The 23,020-nt window shown below is 38.5% G+C and overlaps 2 protein-coding genes across 3 annotated transcripts; both read right to left on the reverse strand.

Annotated features, from left to right (window-relative positions):
• Window positions 1–2,448: 2,448 nt before the first annotated feature.
• On the reverse strand, window positions 2,449–5,022 carry LOC109827287. Its single transcript, XM_020394282.1, has 10 exons — window positions 4,908–5,022; window positions 4,771–4,830; window positions 4,473–4,697; window positions 4,160–4,401; window positions 3,858–4,070; window positions 3,674–3,778; window positions 3,482–3,598; window positions 3,224–3,360; window positions 2,758–3,112; window positions 2,449–2,669 (listed from the first exon to the last, which is right to left on the reverse strand). The coding sequence occupies exons 1-10, from the start codon at window positions 5,005–5,007 to the stop codon at window positions 2,595–2,597; spliced, it is 1,629 nt and encodes a 542-aa protein (XP_020249871.1). The 5' UTR covers window positions 5,008–5,022; the 3' UTR covers window positions 2,449–2,594.
• A 649-nt stretch (window positions 5,023–5,671) lies between these two features.
• Window positions 5,672–8,495, reverse strand: LOC109827288. Of its 2 annotated transcripts, none has more exons than XR_002243386.1 (3): window positions 6,345–8,495; window positions 5,837–6,259; window positions 5,672–5,761 (listed from the first exon to the last, which is right to left on the reverse strand). XR_002243386.1 is itself a non-coding variant. In XM_020394283.1 (3 exons), exons 1-3 carry the CDS (start codon window positions 8,471–8,473, stop codon window positions 5,825–5,827), a joined length of 2,481 nt encoding a protein of 826 aa, XP_020249872.1. In that variant the 5' UTR covers window positions 8,474–8,495; the 3' UTR covers window positions 5,672–5,824. The 2 variants fall into 2 exon arrangements, 1 of the variants encoding a protein (XP_020249872.1); XM_020394283.1 differs by having other exon boundaries at window positions 5,672–5,939; window positions 6,023–6,259.
• Window positions 8,496–23,020: the final 14,525 nt, after the last annotated feature.

Here is a 23,020-nt window from a genome sequence, read left to right on the forward strand (position 1 = left end):
CGGTAAGCAACTTCCATTATTAGTCTGCTTAAAATGCCGAATACGTACTAGTTAGAAATAGAGAACAAGTTGTTTTATGATTAAATAGAACTAAAGCACAATACAATAAAAGAAAGTGTTACCTGGCTGATTACCTTACGGTCCTTACTATACATTGGCAAGGGAATCAAGAACCCTCCAAAGGAAAAGCACCTTCTGGCAAATATAATTTCAAGCAAATATGTTACAATGGCCATTTCTTTAGCTTCAAAAACTTTTAAACAAAAATAAAATAGCAGATTTATCAATCCAATGCAACCATGATCTAAGTTTACTACTTTTCGAATTCCCAATCAATATCCTCCCATCAGTTGAATTCTTAGGCTTCCCGCCCCTCCTACTTACCAATTGGATAAGAATTTAACGAAACATCGGAAGAAACATCAGAAGAAAGCTAAAAGCATGCCTAAGCAAAATAATAAACAAAATTTATGTTTCAAACTTAAGACATAGATTATTCTTGATTTCACGTCATGACTACTTAATGAGCACAAAAAAACCGCAGTTGGAAGAACCCTCACTCTTCTTTAGTTCTATAAACTATTTTCTCACCAAATTCTCTTATATATACATAACTTTAGTGTACCTATTAATGTGAAAGAGAACAATACTTGAATTCACAATTCAAATATTGAAACCTTCAAATTGTTTTTCACGAGATTCTTATATGTTCCTTTCTTCAAATACGATGTCAAAAAGGATCATTTTTCAACAATATTGCTAAAGAATTATCATTCTCTTAATAATTAGTCCTTGTGTACCATATAAAAATCATATGTTATTTTTATAATATAGTTGCTTGGACCATATTTCATTGAAAAAGTTTTAAGCAAGCTAAGATTGAATTCCAATATTTTTAGTCTTTCTCAATATTTTGTCTGTCTTCAATTCGAACAGCTAACTTCCCTTCAATTTCCCATTATCCAAAGAATACTCTTTCCTGCACAAACAATTACATTTCCTACACACAATCCAATTACATTGAATGCAAGGCCTATCAAATAGCATTTATTACAGTATATTCCGGTATGTAGCACTAATTATATGAAATGAATGTCTTATTTTCTCCTTAAAACCAAAAAGAAGTGCTCAACACTTAAAATCTTTCAATCTTACCAATAAGTATCCATATATGATAACTAACCAGCTAAGTTTGCACCCAAATTTTCAGCAACTCACCTTTATCTTGCAGGTCCACCCCCTCGTGAGAGTTTTCATTAGCCAAACACTGGTATGATTCGGATATCGGAATGAAGAGAAGACATAGAGCCAGTGCAAGTCTCATCTCTATGATTTGAGTAAATGAAACTGGGAGGAGTTGACAAAGGGTGAGCTATGTTATTAGCTAGGGATTAGTTGGACGGAAAGATAAGCTTTAAGGTTGATTAAATAGGAGCAGGAACAAATATCTTTTGTCTAGAGCCCCAAATGACAGTCCATAGAAAAGTTTTGTGAGGAAATGACATGGGTAGTACATGGTCTAAAGTGAAAAAGGATTGCAAACTCGGGTAGGCTCTTTGCTAGCCTTACGTTCTACGTTGGGTTGATGAACTGGAGATGCACATCGTATAGTATATGACGGACACGCAAGTTGGATAAAGCACCAGACAGACTGCATCTAGGTGACGTTTTGCAACCGAACAAAAGAGAAAATTACTTGGTATATTAGACAATTACATTTCCGATTCATGCTTCTACTTATCATCCTATCACAATCTAATTACATTTCCTACACACAGATCGGTACAAAAAAAAACCAAAACTAAGGCCAACCACTAGTAGGAAAACGACCAACCTAGACGGAAATTTCCGTCTAGGTTGGTCTACAATCCGTCTAGGTTGGGTCATCTAGACGGAAATCCGTCTAGGTAGATTGGTTTATTCTGTTACCGTCTAGTTTGGATCAAACTAGACGGATTTCCGTCTAGATTGATCAATCTAGACGGAAACCAACCTAGACGGAAGTTATATTTCCGTCTAGATTGTTAACCTAGACGGAAATCCGTCTACGTTAACAACCTAGACGGGAAATCCGTCTAGGTTGTCAACCTAGACGGAATTCCGTCTAGGTTGATCCTAGACGGAATTCCGTCTATGATGAATCAACCTAGACGGAAATCCGTCGAGGTTGATTATTACAACCTAGACGGAATTTCCGTCTAGTTTGATTCATACTAGACGGAATTCCGTCTAGATTGCTCTTTTTCCAGCAAAAAAAATATATTACAATTTGTATTTCCCTTGTACAATTACACCAATACATGAATACATACAATAAATACTGTATATATGAATACATCCAACCATCCAAATATAATCAAGATTTTAGACAATTCCATTCAAACCCAAAAATATACAAATCCAACATAATGCACAGATCCAGCCATAATATAATCAATTCCAGCATAATAAACAAATCCAACACGCATATAAGTATTGTTATAACATCCAACACGCATATAAGTATTGTTATAACATCCAACACGCATATAAGTATTGTTATAACAGATAAAGCTGTTCATTGCATTAAAAATCCACAAAAAACCTCATAAACCTCATCGGTCGTCGTCGTCGGCAGTATCTCTATCCTGGTTACGAGAACGTGTGCTGCTCCCTCCAATATCTCCACTCTGAATGGTCAATTGAATAATCATTAAGGGGTGTTTAATACATATTAAATATAAATGAATTTATTATTTTAAGAAAAAAATAAGGTACCTGAGTGCTGCTCTGACCAGCACCGGAATTATCGCCAAGCGAGCTTATAATCCGTATAACACCACCATACGCGCTATGAGGAATCGCACCGCTTAAATATTGCATGACATACCCCAGGAGATCATCCATCGAGTTCGCCGTCAGCGCAACTCTTGTCATCTCATTAGTCACCTGGATATGTAGCTCCGAGTCAATCTTGTCAAGCAAATATGCAGAGATACGTGCGACAAATGGCATAGCCTGGAACCGAGGCGGGGCTGCTCTCATGGATGTAAATGCTGTGGAGGATGCTGTGGATGACCTCATGCTTACGCCGGGTGAAGCTCCAACACCATGCAGAGGATATCTCCCTCTCCTATGTTTAGGGAGAAATAAATATTAAATTTACCTCTCGAATTCAATAATGATAAAAAAATATAAATAGGAATGTAGTATTCAAATTGATTCAAATTTTCTACATCCATACCTATTATGACCCATCAAATGCTGTGTGAGAGTAATGTTGTCCTCTGCAGAAAGCATGTGAGGGTCCGGCTCAGATTGTTCCTCCTGCTGCGACATATACACAGTTGCAGCCTCCTTTGATGCAGCCTCAAATCCCTCCTAAAGCACAAATATATAATTAATTCATGGTAAAGACAATGTTATTTGTGTTCTCATTTCCTCATAATATTAACAACAAAATAGAATTAATAATACTACACAAGATATGTATAACTCTCACCACCAACTCGAGATTTGCCTTGATCTTATCTCGATTCTTCTCATCACCCCTATATCTATCACGGAAAATGCCATACGCCGCTTTCGCCCTCAAGTGTATTGGCATTAATGATTTTCCCTGTCATATTATATATTATCACACTCATAATCATACTAATCATTAAATTCATCAAAACTTTAGACGGAAATCTACCGTATCCTGACAATAAACATCCTCCAGATTGGCATAGGAGTGTGAGCCCAAGTGGTGGTCATGCAGCTTCTTTCTTCTATTTTCTGACCCCTTCGTGGATTTATTCTTTTTTAAAAGAAAAAAATTAGCAAATATGCAATAAATTAATATCTTAAAAGTATAAAGTAATTTTCATGAAACTAACCTTGGAGGCATCGCTGTCCCAATACATGAGGAGAGCTGTGAAATGAACCTCGTCAACTCGGGCGTCGAGGTTTAAAAACCTCTGCCAGTCCTCCTCATACCTGTCATAGGTTTCATGTTTGATCTCATGCCTCCATTGTTTGAGAACTACTTCAACCTTAACATTGAACACATAATTCCAAGCCCCCTCAAAGTCCTCAAGGCAGAAGCAGTCCTGTAGATTTACATACACATTTAGGAAAGATAATTTAATATCAAATACTAATTATTAATAAATAAAAAGTAATAGCAATATGTAGTTACCATAAGCGCTGTCCATATCGCCTCGTATGCGCTCCATGGTAGTTCTCGAAATTGAAAATAAGGGTTGATAATGGTCGCTCTACGCACTAGAACCCCAATATATGCATTCAAGCGGGTCGACCATGGACCAACGGGCAAATTAGAACTATTCCACCGAATTATTGCCCTCATTCCTCTTGGCGGTTGTTTGGAATCAGGCTTACCTCCGCCACGTCTGTTCTCGATACGATCCTTCTTAGCACCTACAATAATAACATGATAATATATCATATAATATACAAATGTGAAAATTAAAAGTATTTATACAATTTACCATTCGCTATCTCTCTTTCCTTTGCTGCGAGTGCAACCTTCTTTCGTGTCTCAATCATTTCACGCATTTCTTCTAATTTTCTCGCAGCACGTGTATGGTACTTCCTTGCGTCAGCCATAGACTTATGAGAGGCTGGAGGTAAAGGTAAACTAAGATAGTCCTGTGTCTTTGGCCGCAAGTCCGTGTGGAATGTATAAGATGGATATGTCGGTGTCCAAGTATCCCCTACATAAGAAAGGAGAATCATTAATATAGTTTTTAATTAACCATTATAATTGAGCATTATAATATTGAATACCTGCATCAGGGGATGGTTCTGGTACTGCATCAGAGGGGCCAGGTGATGAATAACCCGCATCTGCAACAAATTAATCACTATTAGCTAGATAATTAATAATTGATAAAATATATTAAAGTATTAATTAATTTTTATACCTGCATCCGGAGATGGTAGTGTATCATCAGCACCACTACCAGGGGTGATACTACGTGATCGATCACCCTCGAGGTCAAAGAGTCTCCTCATCCTCCTCATCTGCAATTTCAATTATTAACATAGTTAAGAAAAAAAATATACATGCTCATGAGATAAGTTATTATGAAATGCATTGTTCTTATTATGATTAGCTAAAAAACTTTAATGCAGTGTAACATATATATTACATACCTACATCCAACGCCACATTCTGTGCGTAAGAGAATTCTTGCCAAACATCATCAGATGAACCAATTGGTTCACTATAATTATATTCACTTTCTTCAATATTTTTTTCATTGTTATTAGGTAGAACAACAGATCTTGGCTCCTTGTACAAAACCACCCAATCAGATATGACATTCGGATCTCTCACGAAGAAGCACTGATCAGCTTGTTCTGCAAAAATGAATTTCTCATCCGTATATACTTCTCGATGGAGATTGACAAGTGTAAATCCATAATGATCCTTTTGCTTTTTTGCAGGACACCACCGAACCTTGAACATCGTGTAAGTACATTGTTTTGGTTTACCAAACCCGTAAATTACTTCAACAATATCTTCTAATTGGCCATAATATAGTATGTCAGCTAGAATTGGGTTCTGATCTCTTGTACTTGAAAAACATTCTTGAGCAAACAAGCCCATGACCCCACTGTTCTGAGTTACCCTCCTATCATCAGTCTCTAGCGTTCGAAATTTATATCCATTGATCAAATGCTCATTATAACGTCTCACTTCATAATAAGGGCGTTGTGCATGTATAATAATTTCATCTGGTAACGTAGTACCATCAAGAAGTGATTTATCAACCTAAGACAAAAAATTTCAGAATATTTAGGGGATGTTATATTATGAATGTTCATAAATTAATTGTTAAATACTTACATCAAATCTTAACCAATCAGAAAATTCTTTCCTATGTCTTTTCTGAATATTATGCGCTGCATTCCTACCGGTTGTTTCATTCTTAAGCTTCTCCAAATGTCGCCTACATAAACAATATATAAGTTTGCATTGCGAACATTATGTAAAATGAATAGTCTCATCTATATTTCGGGTGTTATTTGTTACCTTCGATAGTCTGCGAACATATCAAGGTTTTCCAGCACATATGCATGAATTTGTTCTAAGAGAGATCTCGGATATTTTTCACGCTTTCTCTCCTTATCTGGTACTTGAGCCGTGGTTTTCTTCTGGCGCATGTAACGTGATGCAAAAATAAAGCATTCATTTGCCACGTATCCTTCAGCTATCGAGCCTTCTGGACGAGCTCGATTGCGAACATTATGTTTCATGGAGCCCAAGTATCTTAGAATCAAAATAACTAATTATTAGCACGGTAATTTCAAAAACGCATATACAAGTAATGAATGCAAAAAAAAATATAATTTACCTCTCAATCGGATACATCCAACGATAAGTAACAGGTCCGGCGATTCTAGCCTCTCTTGCAAGATGCTGGGTAAGATGGACCATAACCGTAAAAAAAGAAGGAGGGAATATTACTTCCATATTGCATAGAGTAACTCGGACCTCAGCTTCAAGTTTTTTAAATTCATCTACATCTATGACTTTAGAGCATAATTTTCTGAAAAACCCACAATACTCAATAATAATCTTCGACGCTTCTTTATCCATATTGTTACGGATTGCAACAGGAAGCAATTGATGGAGAAGAACGTGATAATCATGGGTCTTCAGACCTAAGAGTTTTCGCTCTTGCACTTGGACATTATTTGAAATGTTAGCAGAGTAACCATCCGGAGACTTTACTGATTTGAGAATTTCACAAAATCGTTGCATCTGCTCATTTGTCAGTGTAACACGAGACGGAGGCAACTTTAATTTTTTAAGTCCAACATCTTGAGCTTGCAAATCATTTCGGATATTCAAAGCAGTCAGATCTTGGCGCGCCCGTAGATCATCCTTCGACTTGTTTGCATCTTGTAGGAGAGTTGATACTATGTTATCACATATATTTTTCTCAATATGCATGACATCTAAGTTGTGGCGGATTTTAAGATTTTGCCAATAAGGTAGCTGAAAGAAGATACTAAATTTAGTCCATCCTCTAGGTAATTTTTGGTCTTCTTCCTCAACTTGCATTTTCCGGACCTTTCGCTTACGCTTCAGTGGCCTTTTTGACTTTAAATAATCTCTTACTCTGAGCGGGCTAAATTTAGAATAGCGTTTTTTCCCAAACACAACTTTTGGAAACCCCTCAAGTAATTGAACGATCTCAGTACCTGTGAGTTGACGCGGCTTCATTCTTTTCTCAACTGTGCCATCAAACTTAGCTGATAATTTTCTGTACTTATGACTCAAGGGCAACCACCTTCGATTAAACCAATAACAACTCTTTCGGCTATGTGGTAATTGAAGAGCTTCAAATTCCGGACCACATACAGGACAAGCACACTTTCCCTTTGTGGAATACCCAGACAGATTAGCATAGGCTGGAAAATCATTAATCGTCCATAATAGAATAGCACGTAATCTAAACGATTCTTTTAAATGGGCATCATATGTTACAATACCCTCAGACCATAGTTGTTTCAGCTCATCAATTAGAGGCTCTAAGTAAACATCAATATCATTTCCAGGTGCATGTTTACCGGGTATCAGTAATGAAAGTATCATAAATGGCTGTTTCATACAAAGCAATGGAGGTAAATTATATGGCATTAGTACAACTGGCCAAGTAGACCAACCAGAGCTCATTACCCCAAATGGATTGAATCCGTCACTTGACAGACCCAGTCTTACATTTCTGCAATCTTCGGCAAATCGAGGATAAATTTTATCAACATGCTTCCAAGCTACCGCATCAGCAGGATGTCTCAATTTACCATCATCTACTCGATCTTCCTTGTGCCACCTCATATTTTTCGCCGTTTCTTTGTTCATGTACAATCTTCGCAATCTAGGAGCTAATGGAAAATGTCGAAGCACCTTGGCTGGAATTTTCTTCTGTGTTATCTCTGTCTCCGTTGTAATCCTTATTGAAGAATTTGTACGTTGTTTCCACCTAGAAACTCCACATGTCGGACATTCTTGAAGGTCTTTATTGGCCTTGTGGTACAAAATACAATCATTCGGACATGCATCAATCTTATTATAATCTAGACCCAGAGCAGCGACAATCTTCTCAGCTTGATAAGTTGTTTGGGGTATGCTATTCACTCCTCCAGGTATTACAGTTCGAAGCAAATCAAGAAGCATTTCAAAATAATTATCTGACATACCGCTAAGTGTCTTAATGTGTAGGAGTTTTAGCATAAATGAAAATCTGGAGTACTCGGTACATCCCTCATATAAGTCCTTTTCACTATCTTCTAGTAGCTTCAATATTCGTTCTATTTCTGCGGAGGAATGCATATCATCAATATTTTCGGCACTTCCATCATCTCCTACTTCTTCAGCTTCAACATCGATATCATCTTCACTTTTATCTCCGATATCATCCTCGACATTATCATCACCCTCAAATTCTCTAGGTCGAGGAAAAATATCATTCAACATTGTTTCTGTGTCATCTATTCGTTGTCCACCGGACGTACCGACACGCACATTTGGATCCTCATCTTCAGTGATACCTTCCCCATGCCAGTTCCAATATTTATATTTTTCATCAAAACCTGATTTCATTAGGTGGATCCGTATATCATTACTATTCAGCAATTTCAAATTCCTACACATGCAACAAGGACAATACATAGCACCACTTGCTAATTTTCTCGGATTCATTTCTGCATAACGTATGAAGGCTTCACATCCCTCCTTGTATCGTGTGTCACGAAATCTATGAAGCCGTGGGATATCTATCCATGATTTGTCAGGAATTACCCTCATCTGTAAATTATATATAATTATTAACTACGACAAATCACACAACTACTAGTACATTCATGACTCTTATACATACAAAACAAATCTAACATACGTTCATATATCATTTAACAATATAAATTTAGTTCTACATAAAATATATTTGAAACGTACGTAGAAACTAATTACACCAATTGATCGGCTGTCATAGGAAGGCTTCTATCCATTAAGAATATAGTAGTGCTTACATCCAACTTCATATACTTTGTATATTTTCATTTCTTGAAAATTTCGGCAGCACCTACCCGCTGTTCTCCCTGTACACTGTGCGGATGTTATTATGCGTATCAGCAATAGCCCGAAACGCAGAACAACATACGCTTATTGTACACGGAGAACAACGAATACGTGCTGCCAAAACTTTCAAGAATGAAAATATACAAAGTATACAAAGTTGGATGTATGCACTACTATATTCCTAACCCGTCCGAGAAGGACAGATCCAATAATTACGAATTTCAGTACCAATTTTTTATTCCTATAATATAAAATAAACGCTCATTTTTGGAAGAAAACTTCGTCTCCTACCCAAATCTGAGTCGTATATCATATATTATAAGTCCAAATAATTGGATGTAATTATTGGACGGAAGTCTAGGGATAACGTTATTTTCTAGATTAACAAACGAGACGGAAATTTCCGTCTAGTTTGTTTCAACCTAGACGGAACAAACTAGACGGACTTAATTCCGTCTAGTTTGACCCAAACTAGACGGAATAAAATTCCGTCTAGTTTGTTCCGTCTAGGTTGCTAGTTTTTCTACTAGTGAACAACATATATACTCCCCAAACTAAGGCCAACAACATTCTTGTAATCGATGTAATCTGAACAAAAAAACACTACCACCAAAGTCACTGAATGTGTAAAATAACAAATTGAGATATAATTGTTGTTCTCAGTAGTTTCCCGTCTCCTAGAGGAATGATGCACTTGATGATCAGAACTGTACTTACCCTTGCACGTTTTGAGCCCCCCCCCCAACCCATTTCTATTTTTCTATTTGCTGATTAAAACCGTGAAAGTGGAAATCCCACATTGTTGTCCTCTGAGAGTCTAAATGTGTTGTCAAAACAGGAATATAATGATATAAACTCCAAATTAAAGAGTTAGAAAATTCAGGTCTGATCGGGAGCGGTCGTGATGTCACTGCCCTAGAAGATTGAGCACCCGCCTATCGCCCTGGCATAATCTGTCCCCTCTCTCCTAGCGTTAAAAACCCCCGGAATCGGCCGGCCTCTGCACTCGGGCGTGAGTCACAGAGCTTATGCTCAGACGAAAGCGGTTGCCCAAAATATAAATGTAAATATGTAGCCGAAATTTCTTGGAAAAATGAGAGTAGAGAAAGAAGAGAGCTTAGAAGTTGTTCTTCTCTTCGTTGGTGTGTCTCTGAATGAGCTCCACGCCTGCTTATATAGGTGAGGAGAAGTGTAACCCCCGCTGAATCCAAAGGACCGTTACGCACAAATCTTGCTTCTGTTACTCGCATGCAGCCGTTACAAAACGTGTAAAACGTGCAAAAATAAAAGCTTGAGAAGCAAAAAAATGTGTGCGTGTGCGGTGCGGTGCGGCGTGGCGCGCGCGTGTGGGCGAGGCATGGCGAGGCGTGCGTGCGCACGCGCACGTGTGTGTGAGATAGATATGCAAAGGTCACAAAACCCAAAACACTATTCAAAGCCCAATAAGGAGAGAACCACTATATACCCTATACTATTCATCTCATTTTCTAATGTGGGACTATTCACAAAGGCAAAATTGCCTTTTCATGAACAAAATATCCAACAGTCCCCCCAAAACGTAATATTGACTGAAAATTCAAAAATAACAAATCAATAAATTATAAAATAAATATAGGTTGGGCAATCTTTCATATCGTGAATTCAGGAGAAGTAGCTTTTGGCTTTGAACCTTTCCTTAGTGAGTTCATCGTCACCTGAGGGACATAATAGACTAGGCCTTGAATTAGGCCACTTGGATCAGGTATTGATAAAAGCACACACAATACATTTTAATCACTGAGCTAAGCAGGTTGAGCGTTAAAGGCCATGCTCACAAAAACTGATTCATGAGAGTTTCTAGGGGTTAGCCCTGCCCCCCCCAACCACGACCATCACGGTTCCTCTCATGTAGGTAAGTCCTCAAATGGTACTACACCTGTTTATTTAATACCCCCCACAATACACACGTTGGACTTATTAAGAGTAAAACTCAGCCTAGCTAGCTGTATCATAAGAGCATCGTCATCATAGAGAAGGGGTAGTAGCAAATGCTACATAATGATATATAAATATATCTAGGTCGATGCTCCACACGAGAGTCATTTGTCCAGCTTGTTTCTACCACATTGAACCGACATTGGGACTGCGTCTCCAAATAAGGGTTGAGTTGCCGCTGTCAGTGACCAAGAGTAGAGATATGAACCCCAACAACATCAATTCTGCAAAATCACATCACCCATGATACATAATTACATATGCCATACTTCTTATATGTGTAATGTGCTGTCAAAAACAAAGATATAAAAAAATATAAAACAAATTTAAAAGTTAGAAAATTCAGGCCTGATTGGGAGCAGTCGTGATATCACTGCCCTAGAAGATTAAGGACCCGCCTATCGCCCTGGCGCAGTTTGTCCTCTCTCCCCTAGCGGTAAAAACCCCGGAATCGGCCTGCCTCTGTACTCAGGCGTGAGACACAGAGCTTATACTCAAACGAAAACAGTTGCCCAGAAAATAGAATATGTAAATATGTAGCCGAAATCTTTTCTTGGAGGTATAAGAGTAGAGAAGAGAAGAGAGTGTAGAGATTTTCCTCTTCGTTGGTGTGTTTCTGAATGAGCTCCAAGCCTCCTTTTATAGGTGATGAAAAGTGTAACCCCCGCTGAATCCAAGGGACCGTTACGCACGGTTATTGCTTCTGTTACCCGCATGCAGCCGTTACAAAATGTGTAAAACGTGCAAAAATGAAGGCATGAGAAGCAAAAGGTGTGCGGCTGCGGCGTGGCGTGCGGGCGAGGCGAGGCGTGGTGTGGCGTGCGGGCGGGCGTGGCGAGGCGCGGCGTGCGTGCGCGCGCGCGCGTGTGGTAGAACCGCAAAGCCCACAAAACCCAAAACACTATTCAAAGTCCAATAAGGAGAGAACCATTATATATCATTTACTATTCATCTTATTTTCCAATGTGGGACTATTCACAAAGGCAAAATTGCCTTTTCATGAATAAAGCTTCCAACAGTCCCCCCCCCAAAAGGCAATATTGACTGAAAAATCCAAAAATAATAAATCAAATCACAAAATAAATATAGGTTGGACAACCTTTCGTATCGTGAATTCGGGAAAGGTAGCTTTCGGCTTTGAACCTTTCCTTAGTGAGTTCATCGCCACCTGAGGGAAATAATGGACTAGGCCTTGAATTAGGCCCCTTGGATCAAGTATTGATAAAAACACACACAATACGTTTTCATCTATTGAGCTAAGCGGATTGAGCGTTAAAGGTCATGCTCACAAAAAACCGACTCATGAGAGTTTCTAGGGGTCAGCCCTATCCCCCCCAACCGCGGCCATCACGGTTCCTCTCACGTAGGTAAGTCCTCAAAGGGTACTACAGCTGTTTATTTAATACCCCCCCACAATACACGCGTTGGACTTATTAAGAGTAAAACTCAGCCTAACCAGCTGTATCATAAGAGCATCATCATCATAGAGAAGGGATAGTAGCACAAGCTACATAGTGATATATGAATATATCTGGGTCGATGCTCCACACGAGTGTCACTAGTCCAGCTTGTTTCTACCACATTGAACCGACATTGGGACTACGTCTCCAAATAAGGGTTGGGTTGCCGCTGTCAGTGACCTCATCTATGGGCTTAACCCCATCTCCCTCGATGAATCCAGAACCACACTCCTGGATAATCCCTTAGTCAAAGGGTCAGCAAGATTTTTCTCAGACTTTACAAAGTCCAAGATCACAACTTTGCCTAATAGGCGTTGTACAGACTTATATCTTATTTGAATGTGTCTGTTATGTTTTTTATTTACATGTACTTGCTTTAGAAGCTCTATGGTAGATCTAGAATCAGAGTGAATGGAAATAAGAGGAGAGGGTTTAGGGACCAAAGGAAGTTCAGATAGAAGATCTTTTAACCATTCGGCTTTTGTGCAAGTAGTATCAAGAGCAATTAGCTCAGATTCCATGGTGCTCCTGGCAATAATTGTTTGCTTACATGATTTCCAGGATACAGCAGCACCACCAAAAAGAAATACATATCCAGATGTAGACTTTACACTGTTGGAATCCGTGACCCAATTGGCGTCACTATACCCTTCTATAGCATCAGGGTAACCAGTGTAAGTCAAGCAATAGTCAATTGTGCCTTTTAGATATTTGAATACTCTTTCTAAGGCAGACCAATGATCTTTGCTAGGGTTGCTAGTATACCGACTCAGTCTCCCTACAACATAAGCTATATCAGGTCTGGTTCGGTTGGATATGTAAAGAAGAGATCCAATCATCTGAGAATATTTTAGCTGGGAGACAGGTTCACCATCATTCTTCTTCAAGGGTATAGAAGAATCATAAGGTGTGGAAACAGGTTTAGAGTTATGAAAGTTGAATCTGATTAGCATTTTATCAATGCTATGGGAAAGACTCAAAGATATTCCTCTAGTGTCTTTAGAGATTTTCATTCCAAGTATCATGTCTGCAAGACCTAAGTCTTTCATATCAAAGTTTTTGGAAAGATAATCCTTAACCTTTGAAATTAATTCAAGTGTTGTTCCAAAGATAAGGATATCATCAACATAGAGACAGAGAATGACATAGTCATTGTTTATCACTTTAGAATAGACACATTTATCGTATTCATTCACAGTGAAGCCATATTGTGCAATGACGTTGTCAAATTTCTGGTGTCATTGTTTAGGAGCTTTTATAAGACCATACAAATATTTAACAAGCTTACAGACTTTGTTTTCCTGACCCTTGGCAATGAGGCCTTCAGGTTGGTGCATATAGATTTCTTCATCTAAATCACCATTCAGGAAAGCAGTCTTGACATCCATCTGATGTATGATAAGCTTATGGATAGCAGCAAAGGCTAGTAATACTCGGATAGTTGATATTCGGGCTACAGGAGAATATGTATCAAAATAATCAATGCCCTTTTGTTGAGTAAAGCCTTTAGCTACTAATCTAGCTTTAAATTTATCTATGGAACCATCAGCTCTGAGTTTCTTCTTGAATATCCACTTACAACCAATAGGTTTACAACCTGGAGGTAAGTCGGTGAGTATCCAAGTATGGTTTTCCATGATAGATTTAATTTCATTATCAATGGCTTCTTTCTAGAAAGGAGATTCGAAGAATCCATTGCTTCTTGGAATGAACTTGGATCACCTTCAACAAGAAAGGTAAGGAAGTCTTCTCCAAAATCCTTTTCGATTCTACCTCTTTTGCTTCTTCGAGATTCAATATCAAGAGGTTGAGAAGAACTAGAAGATGGTAGATCAGAAGGAAGGGATGATCTGAGATTTTCTGAGATTTTAGATTTGAAAGGAAAGATGTTTTCAAAGTAGACTGCATCTCTTGCTTCAATGATGGTATTGTTGGATATATCACTGATTTCAGAGTTGATGACTAGAAATCTGTTAACATTGCTATCTAGTGCATATCCAATAAAAGCAGCATCTACAGTCTTAGAACCAAATTTTCTCTTCTTAGGTTCGGGAATAGCTACTTTAGCCAAGCAACCCCAAACCCGGAAGAAATTCAGATTAGGAGATCCTCCCTTACAATATTCATAAGGAGTTGTATCAAAATTTTTCTGGGGACTCCTATTGAGAATGAAGCAAGCAGAAAGAAGAGCTTCACCCCAGAGATTTTTAGATGCTCCTGAACTGAGTAACATATAGTTCACCATGTCCATTAGGGTTCTATTCTTTCATTCAGTTACCTCATTAGACTGTGGTGTATAGGGAGCAGTAACCTCATGAATAATACCGTGTTCTTGGCAATATTCAGTCATATGATTTGAGGTATACTCCTCCCCACGATCAGATTTTAGAATCTTGATCTTCCTGTCAAGTTGGTTCTCAGATTCAGCTTTGTACACCTTAAACCTATCTAAGACTTCATCTTTAGTCTTGAGAAGATAGGTGTAACAATATCTGGAGTGATCATCTATAAAAGTCACAAAATACCTCCTACCCCATCGGGTGAGAACTCGGTTTGAGTCACACACATCACTATAAATTAATTCGAGGGGTTCGGAGTTTCTAGTTATAGACTTGAAGGGTTTTTTAGTGTGTTTCCCTTGAACGCAGATTTCACACTTAGATGTGGTATCATGAGAAGATTTGGGAATAAGGTTTAATTTACTCATTCTCTGCAGGGTTTGAAAATTAACATGTCCAAGTCGTCCATGCCAGACATCAAGATTCAACAATTTGTATAACAGAAGACTCAGAAATTTCATTAGAACTGAAATTGATTACATTGAGTTTGAAAAGGTCATTGCAGATAAAACATTTTCCTATGAAAACATTACTCTTTGTAATCACAAATTTGTTGGATTCTTTTACAATCCTATAACCATCTCTAAGAAGAAGAGATTCACTAATCAGATTGCGACGAAGAGAAGGAACATGATGAACGCCTTGCAGATGAAGAGCTTTCCCAGAAGTCATGGTGAGCTCTATACGTCCACTTCCTATTGTTGATTTAGTGGAGTCATCTGCTAAGCTTATGCTTCCTCCACTTGATTCCTGATAATTTGAAAACCAAGATCGATCATTACAGACGTGGATATTTACTCCGGAATCCAAATACCAATCAGTGGAAGAAGTTAGAGAATTTACAAGATGAGATGAAGAGGCTAACCTGAAAGAGGTTGGATTCATTTCAATCATATTAACTTTGTTGGATCTATTTCCTTTAGGAGCAGGTTTAGCCGGTTTCTTCTTCCAAAAGAAACAGTTGAGAGCCATGTGGTTGGTTCTACCATAGACAAAGCAGAACTTTCCATCAGACTTATAGCTGAAAGAATTGGGATTTGATTTGAAGGAAGATTTGTTGAAAGATTGTTAGTTTATCTTGAATTTCTTCCCTTTGGGTTTGAAATTCCTAGATTTAGGCTTATCATCTACCAAGTTTACTTTAGCTTTGAAATTCCTAGATTTAGGCTTATCATCTACCAAGTTTACTTTAGCTTTTGATTCATTCTTGGTTTTGGAATTTTGCCTATGCTGGTCTTCAATACATTCTTGGTTTTGGAATTTTGCCTATGCTGGTCTTCAATACGAATAGCCTTGAGGGCTTCAGTTAAGGTAAGATCTCCTTGCTTGTGTCGGAGATCTCCAGCAAATCTAGATCAGGAGGGAGGGAGTTTATCAATCAAACAGGAAACTTTATAATCGTCAGTAAAAGTGTTTCCTTTTGATTGGAGATGACGGAGGAAATCTAGGAATTCATGAATTTGTTCATTAATGGGCTTGTCCTCAACCATCATGAACTTATTGAATGAGGAGGAGGTGAAACGCAGAATTCTGGCATCATCATAGCCATATTCTACTTCAAGAGCATTCCATAGGTCTTTTGCACTTTTGAACTCATAGTATATGTCATAAAGGTTGTCCGCAAGTGCACTAAGAATCCTATGACAATAATGATAGTTGATTTCTTCTGGTTTCATAGAGCTAGAAAAGGAGCTAGCACCAGAACTAGAAGTGGAAGGAGCAGGCTGTGTAGGATCAGGAGTCAAAGGTTGAGAACCACTAGTAAAAGACTCAGGAGTGTCAATAGCAGATAAAAGACCTAAGGTAGTGAGCCAATATTTCATCTGATTAGCTCACCATTTATAGTTAACACCGGTGAACTTCTCAGGTTTGACACTTTTTGAATGATCAGGAATTGCCATAAGTCCAATTTGAGTTTACTAGTCTAGGTAGATGTAATATGATCAAATAAAGGATTTTGTCAATACTACTAGATCAGAAACTTAACTAAAATAGATAAAAACGATGATTCTAGGCACTTTTATCAGTCGACTGATCAGTCGACTAAAGTCATCAGTCGACTGATCAGTCGACTGATAACACACTATCAACCTGTTTAAAAACTAAAATCTGATTTTCAAACTGCTTTTAAAAATAGCAAATAAATTCCAAAAATTATGAAACTTTGGGAAATAATTGTAGACATGATAATAAACATGCTACAATGACTGGTTTTTAAAAAGTTCTTTCTATTTGTAAAGTATCATCATTTTGCAAATATGTCCAAAACATGAAAACATGAGATACTTGAATTTTGATGTTTTGACATAAACACAACTTTGAAACCTTTTCAAATATTTTTATAGACTTAAAGAAAGATGTAAACTATTGTTATGAAGTCTATAAACATTGAATATAATATTTTCACAAATATGATAGAATATGGAACATATGAGTATGTATATGAATATATATATTTGTTTCATATCTATGAAACTAAACCAAACCAACTTATCCACATAAAAACAAACATGTATGAATATAAATATTTATTTATATGCTTGTAAAAACTTTGTTTGTGGATAAAACCAAAAGCTAAAATGTGTATATATATATACATAGAAACCAATATAATGTGTGTGTATATGATATTGAGCTTAAGGTACTTACACACATAATATTAAACCTAAACTAAATTACCCAAGCAATCTTGATCTTCAATAAGCTTGACTCGGTACACTTTACGGATGAAGCTTGAACTTGTATTTTCAACTTGAATTGTAAGGCTTCATTCCACTATTCCGCTAACCTCCATTTGATATGATCGTTATGGCGTAATTCCATCCACCCTCCAACATATTATTTGCCTAGAATAAATATAAAATACAAACACTAGACAAAGAACATTAGATGTAAATTGTTTGTTAAATATCATCAAAACAAAAGGACCCAACACATATTTCCAAGGACATCAACCTCCTCCAGACCCCTCAACTTAGAAGACGATGCATGCATCATATAGCACTTGGACTAGTTTTATGTTTTATGTTAAAAACTTTGTGTTAAGTTGGTTTGTTTAATTAGGTGACACTTCATAGTTCGTGAAGACTCTTCGTTCGGACAATGGAGGAGAGTATAAGAGTGACCCGTTTCTGCAGTTCTGCTGGGATCACGATATTAGGCGACACTTCATAGTTCGTGAGACACCACAATAGAACGGGGTGGCTGAGAGGTTGAATCGTACCTTGCTGGAGAAGGTGCGATGTATGATGACACAGAGTGGATTGTCAAGATCCTTTTCGGCTGAGGCGTTAGTTTATGCGAGCCATCTCGTGAATAGGTTGCTGTGCACTGCGATATAGAGGAAGACTCCTATGGAGTGTTGGTCTGGTTCGGTGGCTAGTGACTATGAGTTGCTTCGGATATTTGGATGTCCAGCTTATTACCATGTCAGTGATGGTAAATTGAATCCGAGGGTGAAGAAAATCGTCTTTGTGGGCTTTAGAGAAGGAGTTAAAGGCTTCAAATTATGGGATCCACAGGATAAAAAGATAGTCATTAGCAGAGATGATACATTCAACGAGGCGTACATGATAAGGCCTCAAGTTCCTCAGTAGGTGGAGGAAGACCAGACATATAGGATATCACAGCAGGTGGAGGATGATGTGACTCTACCCACTCCAAATAGCATTGTATCCATTGAGGCTCCTACATAGGTGACACTGGAAGGAGATGAGATGACAGCCAGATAGAGGATATAGTGGATGGTGAGACTCAGTAGCAGGGTCATGCTTAGGAGTCCATTGCGACAAATAGACCGAGAAGGGTGATTCGTCGGCCAGCTAGATATAATGATGTCATGGTTGCATATGCTTTATCAGCAGAAGTTATTGATGATTTGGTTCCTTCTACATTCAGGGAGGTAGAGTCAAGCTCTGATTCGATTAGGTGGAGGGAATCTATGGAGGAGGAGATGCGGTCTCTTCAGAAGAACGACACATGGGAACTTGTAAAGCTACCAAAGGGTAAGAAAGCTATTGGATGCAAGTGGGTGTATACAAAGAAAGAAGGATCTTCTATTGGGGACATTCGGTATAAAGCCATATTGGTTGCCAAGGGTTATGTATAGCTTGAGGGCGTTAATTACAATGAGGTATTCTCACATGTTGTAAAGAATTCGTCAATTAGGATTCTGTTGGCATTGGTGACACGACTGAATTTGGATTTGGTCCAAATGGATGTGAAGACAACCTTTCTACATGGAGATTTAGATGAGGAGATCTACATGACACAACCTATGGGTTTAAAGCTGTAGGAAAAGAGGAATTAGTGTGCAAGCTGAAGAAGTCTCTTTACGGATTGAAGCAATCACTGCGACAATGGTACAAGAGATTCGACGGCTTTATGATTGGCCGAGGGTACACGAGGAGCCCATATAATCCATGTGTTTACATGCACAAGCTACAGGATGGTGAGTACATCTATTTGTTACTATATATTAATGATATGCTTATTGCCTCTAGGAATTCTTCGGCTATTCGAAAGTTAAAAAAGGAACTGTCATCCGAGTTTGAGATGAAGGAACTTGGAGAGGCAAAGAAGATATTGGGTATGGAGATTGAGAGAGATAGGGCGAAGGGGAGATTGAAGCTTACACAAAGGAGTTACCTGCAGAAGATGTTAAAGAAATTCAGCTTTGATGGCAATGCAAAGGCAGTGAGTACTCCGTTGGCTCCCCACTTTAAGCTTTCAGCTAAGATATATCCTATTTCAGTTGAGGACAGAGAATATATGTCAAAGGTTCCATATGCCAGTGCGGTTGGTAGCTTGATGTATGCTATGGTGTGTACGAGGCCAGATTTGTCACAGACCGTGAGCATGATATCCAGGTACATGCACGACCCTGGAAAGGGTCATTGGGAGGCCGTGAAGTGGATTCTACAGTATGTCAAAGCTACCGTGGATGTTGGTTTAGTATTTCAGAAGAATGTGAAGACAGAGCAGGATTGTATTAGTTACGTGGATTCAGATTATTCGGGGGATCTTGACAAGCGCCGGTCTACTTCAAGATATGTGTTTATATTAGCAGGAGCACTGGTATGTTGGAGATGTATACTTCAGTCTACAGTGGCTCTCTCTAATACAGAGGCGGAGTATATGAAGGTGACTGAAGCTGTGAAGGAGGCTTTGTGGTTGCATGGATTGTTGGAGGACTTGGGGATTGCACAGGAAACCATTCAGGTGTATTGTGATAGCATGTCGGCTATCTATTTGGTAAAGAACCAGGTTTATCATACGCGCACGAAGCACATTGATGTCACATTCCACTTTGTTCGTGATGTTTTGGATGATGGTGATGTCATATTGGAGAAGATCGATATGTTGACCAAAGTTGTTTTCGGTGTTAAGTTTGGTCATTGTTTGGAGCTTTTGAACATTCTTCGGTGTTGAGTCCTTTGGTGGCCATTTGGGTGAACTACGTGAGGCTTGATTCCTTCGGCAAGATGATACGTAGGCAGTCTTTAGATACAGCCAGTGTTGGATTTGTTGATTTCAATGGGGGAGATTGTTTGGACTCTCGTTCGGGTTCCCGACTTGTTGTGGATTGAGTCTGTTGTCGTGAATTAACTTCACGGCATACTGGACACAACAAGTGGGATATTTGGATGCTTTGGTGTCGGCTCAGTTTTGGGAAAACTTCGCCGAGGTGGAGAATTGTTGGATAGCATAACGTGGGGGCCATGAGCGGGAGCAAAGCGCGTGGGAGGCAAAGCATGTGGGGGCCACGAGCTTGAGGGTTTCGCATTCATTTCGTGGACAGTTATTGTTGCGTGTAAAGAAAAAAGGGGAAAATAGCAGATAGTTTTTCGGCTATGCTTGGTGAAGAAAAAACGCAGAGGCGCCGACCTTGAGAGGGTTTGTGCATCCCTTTTGAGAGAGAAATTGTGAGAGATTTGAGAGTTTGTTTAAAGATTTTTTTGTGAGACTTTGTGTGATTGTAAACCCTATTTGTATTCTCTTTCTCTCTAATAGTAGATCTCCCCCTTCCTTGCCCTGTGGACGTAGGCAACTTGCCGAACCACGTAAAATTCGTTTGTCTTGCTATGATTTGTAATAGCTTGTTAGGTTCCATTGACAAGTCAGTCCTAGAACTGATAAGAGGAAGAGTGTATATCCCACTTTGTTGAGATATATCACTTTCGATTCTTGGTTCCTTTGTGAAACATGGATTTAGTTGTGATCTTACTCTGTTGTGCACCAGAAGTGCTGCCGAAATTTCCACTGCGTACAACAATATTATGTATGCATTAAACATTTTTTTTAAATAATTTTTCTCGCAACTATGATATGAGTCTATTCGTAATTATCTTTTCTTTAAGTGTTAATTCTATTAGCGTTGTTCTCGCAACTATGATATGAGTCTATTCGTATTTTGTTTGTAATTAAGTATCAGATTTGCAACTAAATGATGATTTATTAAATTTTTTGGTAGCATAAAATATTATTTTGAATTTTTTTACAAGCTCTATATTGAGCTTATCCGTGCATCGCGACTATGAATTAGTTAATCCAAAGTACAAAGTGGAAAGCACCCCACGTGAGATGCTCATGGTCACGTGAGGGAGTAAATAAATCACAATTATTTTTAGGGAAAATTGTTTGGGGGAACCAAATTAAATTGGGTCATTCATCCCCACCCCAAGCCCAAAAAGCATAACCTAAAAGCCCTTATACTGATAAAGGTGTGCAAGTAACCCCCAAACCCAATAAAATCATTCCTAAATTACCCTTCCCTCTTCCTCTGCAGGTTATTTTCACATTTTCTCTTCCTCCAACGCCAGCCCACTCCTCCGTCCGGCCTCATCCCCTCTCCTCCACCGTCGACCGTCGGCCCCACTCCTCCACCGCCGACCGCCGGCCCCCCTCCTCCTCCGTCCCCATCCCCTCCCTCTCCCCCTCCTCAATCAAACGTCGAACATGGATGAAGATGAAGAGCTACACTGTGGGATCTCTACCTACAACATTCTACATCCCCAACTTCATCACCCAATCTGAGCAAGCCCATCTCCTCCATCAAGTAATTTCCTTTTTTTTGCTTTGGTTTTTATTTTCTTCAAATTTATATGGGTATGTAAACCCTAATTTTGGATGTAACTGAAATTGAGATGTAGATGTAACTGAAATTGAGGATTTGGAGCTTTTGATTGGATTTGACGGCAAAGAGGGTGTCGATTTTGTAACTTGAATCATGGAATCAAATCAAAGCTTGATTGTTGATTCTCTTTTGTGTTTGAGCCCCCTTTGTGTTTATTGTTGTGGATTTCTTTGGTTTTGCTCGTTACAATGAATTGATGAATTACTCATGTTAATTTTTTTTTAAATTTTAGGTGTTAGAAGTTAGTTGGCAAGCCTTGATGGGAGAGGAATTAACAAAAAACCATGGCTTTGTCTTGGGGAGCAAATCGAAGGAGGAGGAGGAGGAGGAGGTTGAGAAGGCAATGAGGCAGATGTAGATGTGTGGGCTTAGATTGGGGATGGGGAGGATGGTGTAGATTCACTCGATCCCGTCCGATCAGAATATGCACAGTTCTTGGGGCTTTGCTGTTGATGATGATGATGAGAAGGAGAACAAAAAATAATTTCGATCGAATCTTTTAGATTTCTCAGGGGATGATGACGTGGAGGAGAGCAAAAGACGAGTTCTTTTTCCCTTTTTAATTCAACTTCGTATCATTCTATGTGCAAATTCATGTCGTTTGCGAATCTACAAATGGAATCTCTTCCAATGTGGTTATTAGTATAGTTGGTTTTGTGCAAATTTGTCATTTGGACGGTTAACAAAGTTCATCGGTTTGTAAAATTTGATAAGGAAATGGAATGGTGGGTTGGGATTGTAACTTCCTGATGTATTTTTATTTGATGAGTTGAAATCCTTTGTAAGGATGATTTTGATCCAATTAGAGTTCAATTTGGGAGTGTTGTTATGTTTCTTAGTTATTCAAGGTTAAATGGGAAAATGAGAGAACATATATGTATCACAATTAACCGTAAATGTGACAAATAAGCATATCATGTGATATTTCAATGTTATATGTAACAATTCAATCTTACATGTGACATTTCTACCTTATATGTGATAATTAAATCTGATTTGTGATATTTGGGTGTTGCTTGTGACAGTTGGGTGTTGT

The sequence above is a fragment of the Asparagus officinalis genome, unplaced genomic scaffold (genome assembly GCF_001876935.1).
Source record: "Asparagus officinalis unplaced genomic scaffold, Aspof.V1 AsparagusV1_Un106, whole genome shotgun sequence".
Taxonomy (NCBI): Eukaryota; Viridiplantae; Streptophyta; class Magnoliopsida; order Asparagales; family Asparagaceae; genus Asparagus; species Asparagus officinalis.

What these genes read in the sequence shown, in the direction of transcription:
- LOC109827288 (XM_020394283.1), bottom strand. Translation starts at nt 8,473, where the DNA reads ATGTTGAATGATATTTTTCCTCGACCTAGAGAATTTGAGGGTGATGAT. An exon ending in TGGATGTATCCGATTGAGAG is followed by an intron (nt 6,260 to 6,344) that starts GTAAATTATATT and finishes TTTGATTCTAAG; the next exon opens with ATACTTGGGCTCCATGAAAC. An exon ending in ATGTTCGCAGACTATCGAAG is followed by an intron (nt 5,940 to 6,022) that starts GTAACAAATAAC and finishes TTGTTTATGTAG; the next exon opens with GCGACATTTGGAGAAGCTTA.
- LOC109827287 (XM_020394282.1), bottom strand. Translation starts at nt 5,007, where the DNA reads ATGAGGAGGATGAGGAGACTCTTTGACCTCGAGGGTGATCGATCACGT. An exon ending in AGGCAAATCTCGAGTTGGTG is followed by an intron (nt 3,361 to 3,481) that starts GTGAGAGTTATA and finishes TTTGTGCTTTAG; the next exon opens with GAGGGATTTGAGGCTGCATC. An exon ending in CATTTGATGGGTCATAATAG is followed by an intron (nt 3,113 to 3,223) that starts GTATGGATGTAG and finishes CCCTAAACATAG; the next exon opens with GAGAGGGAGATATCCTCTGC.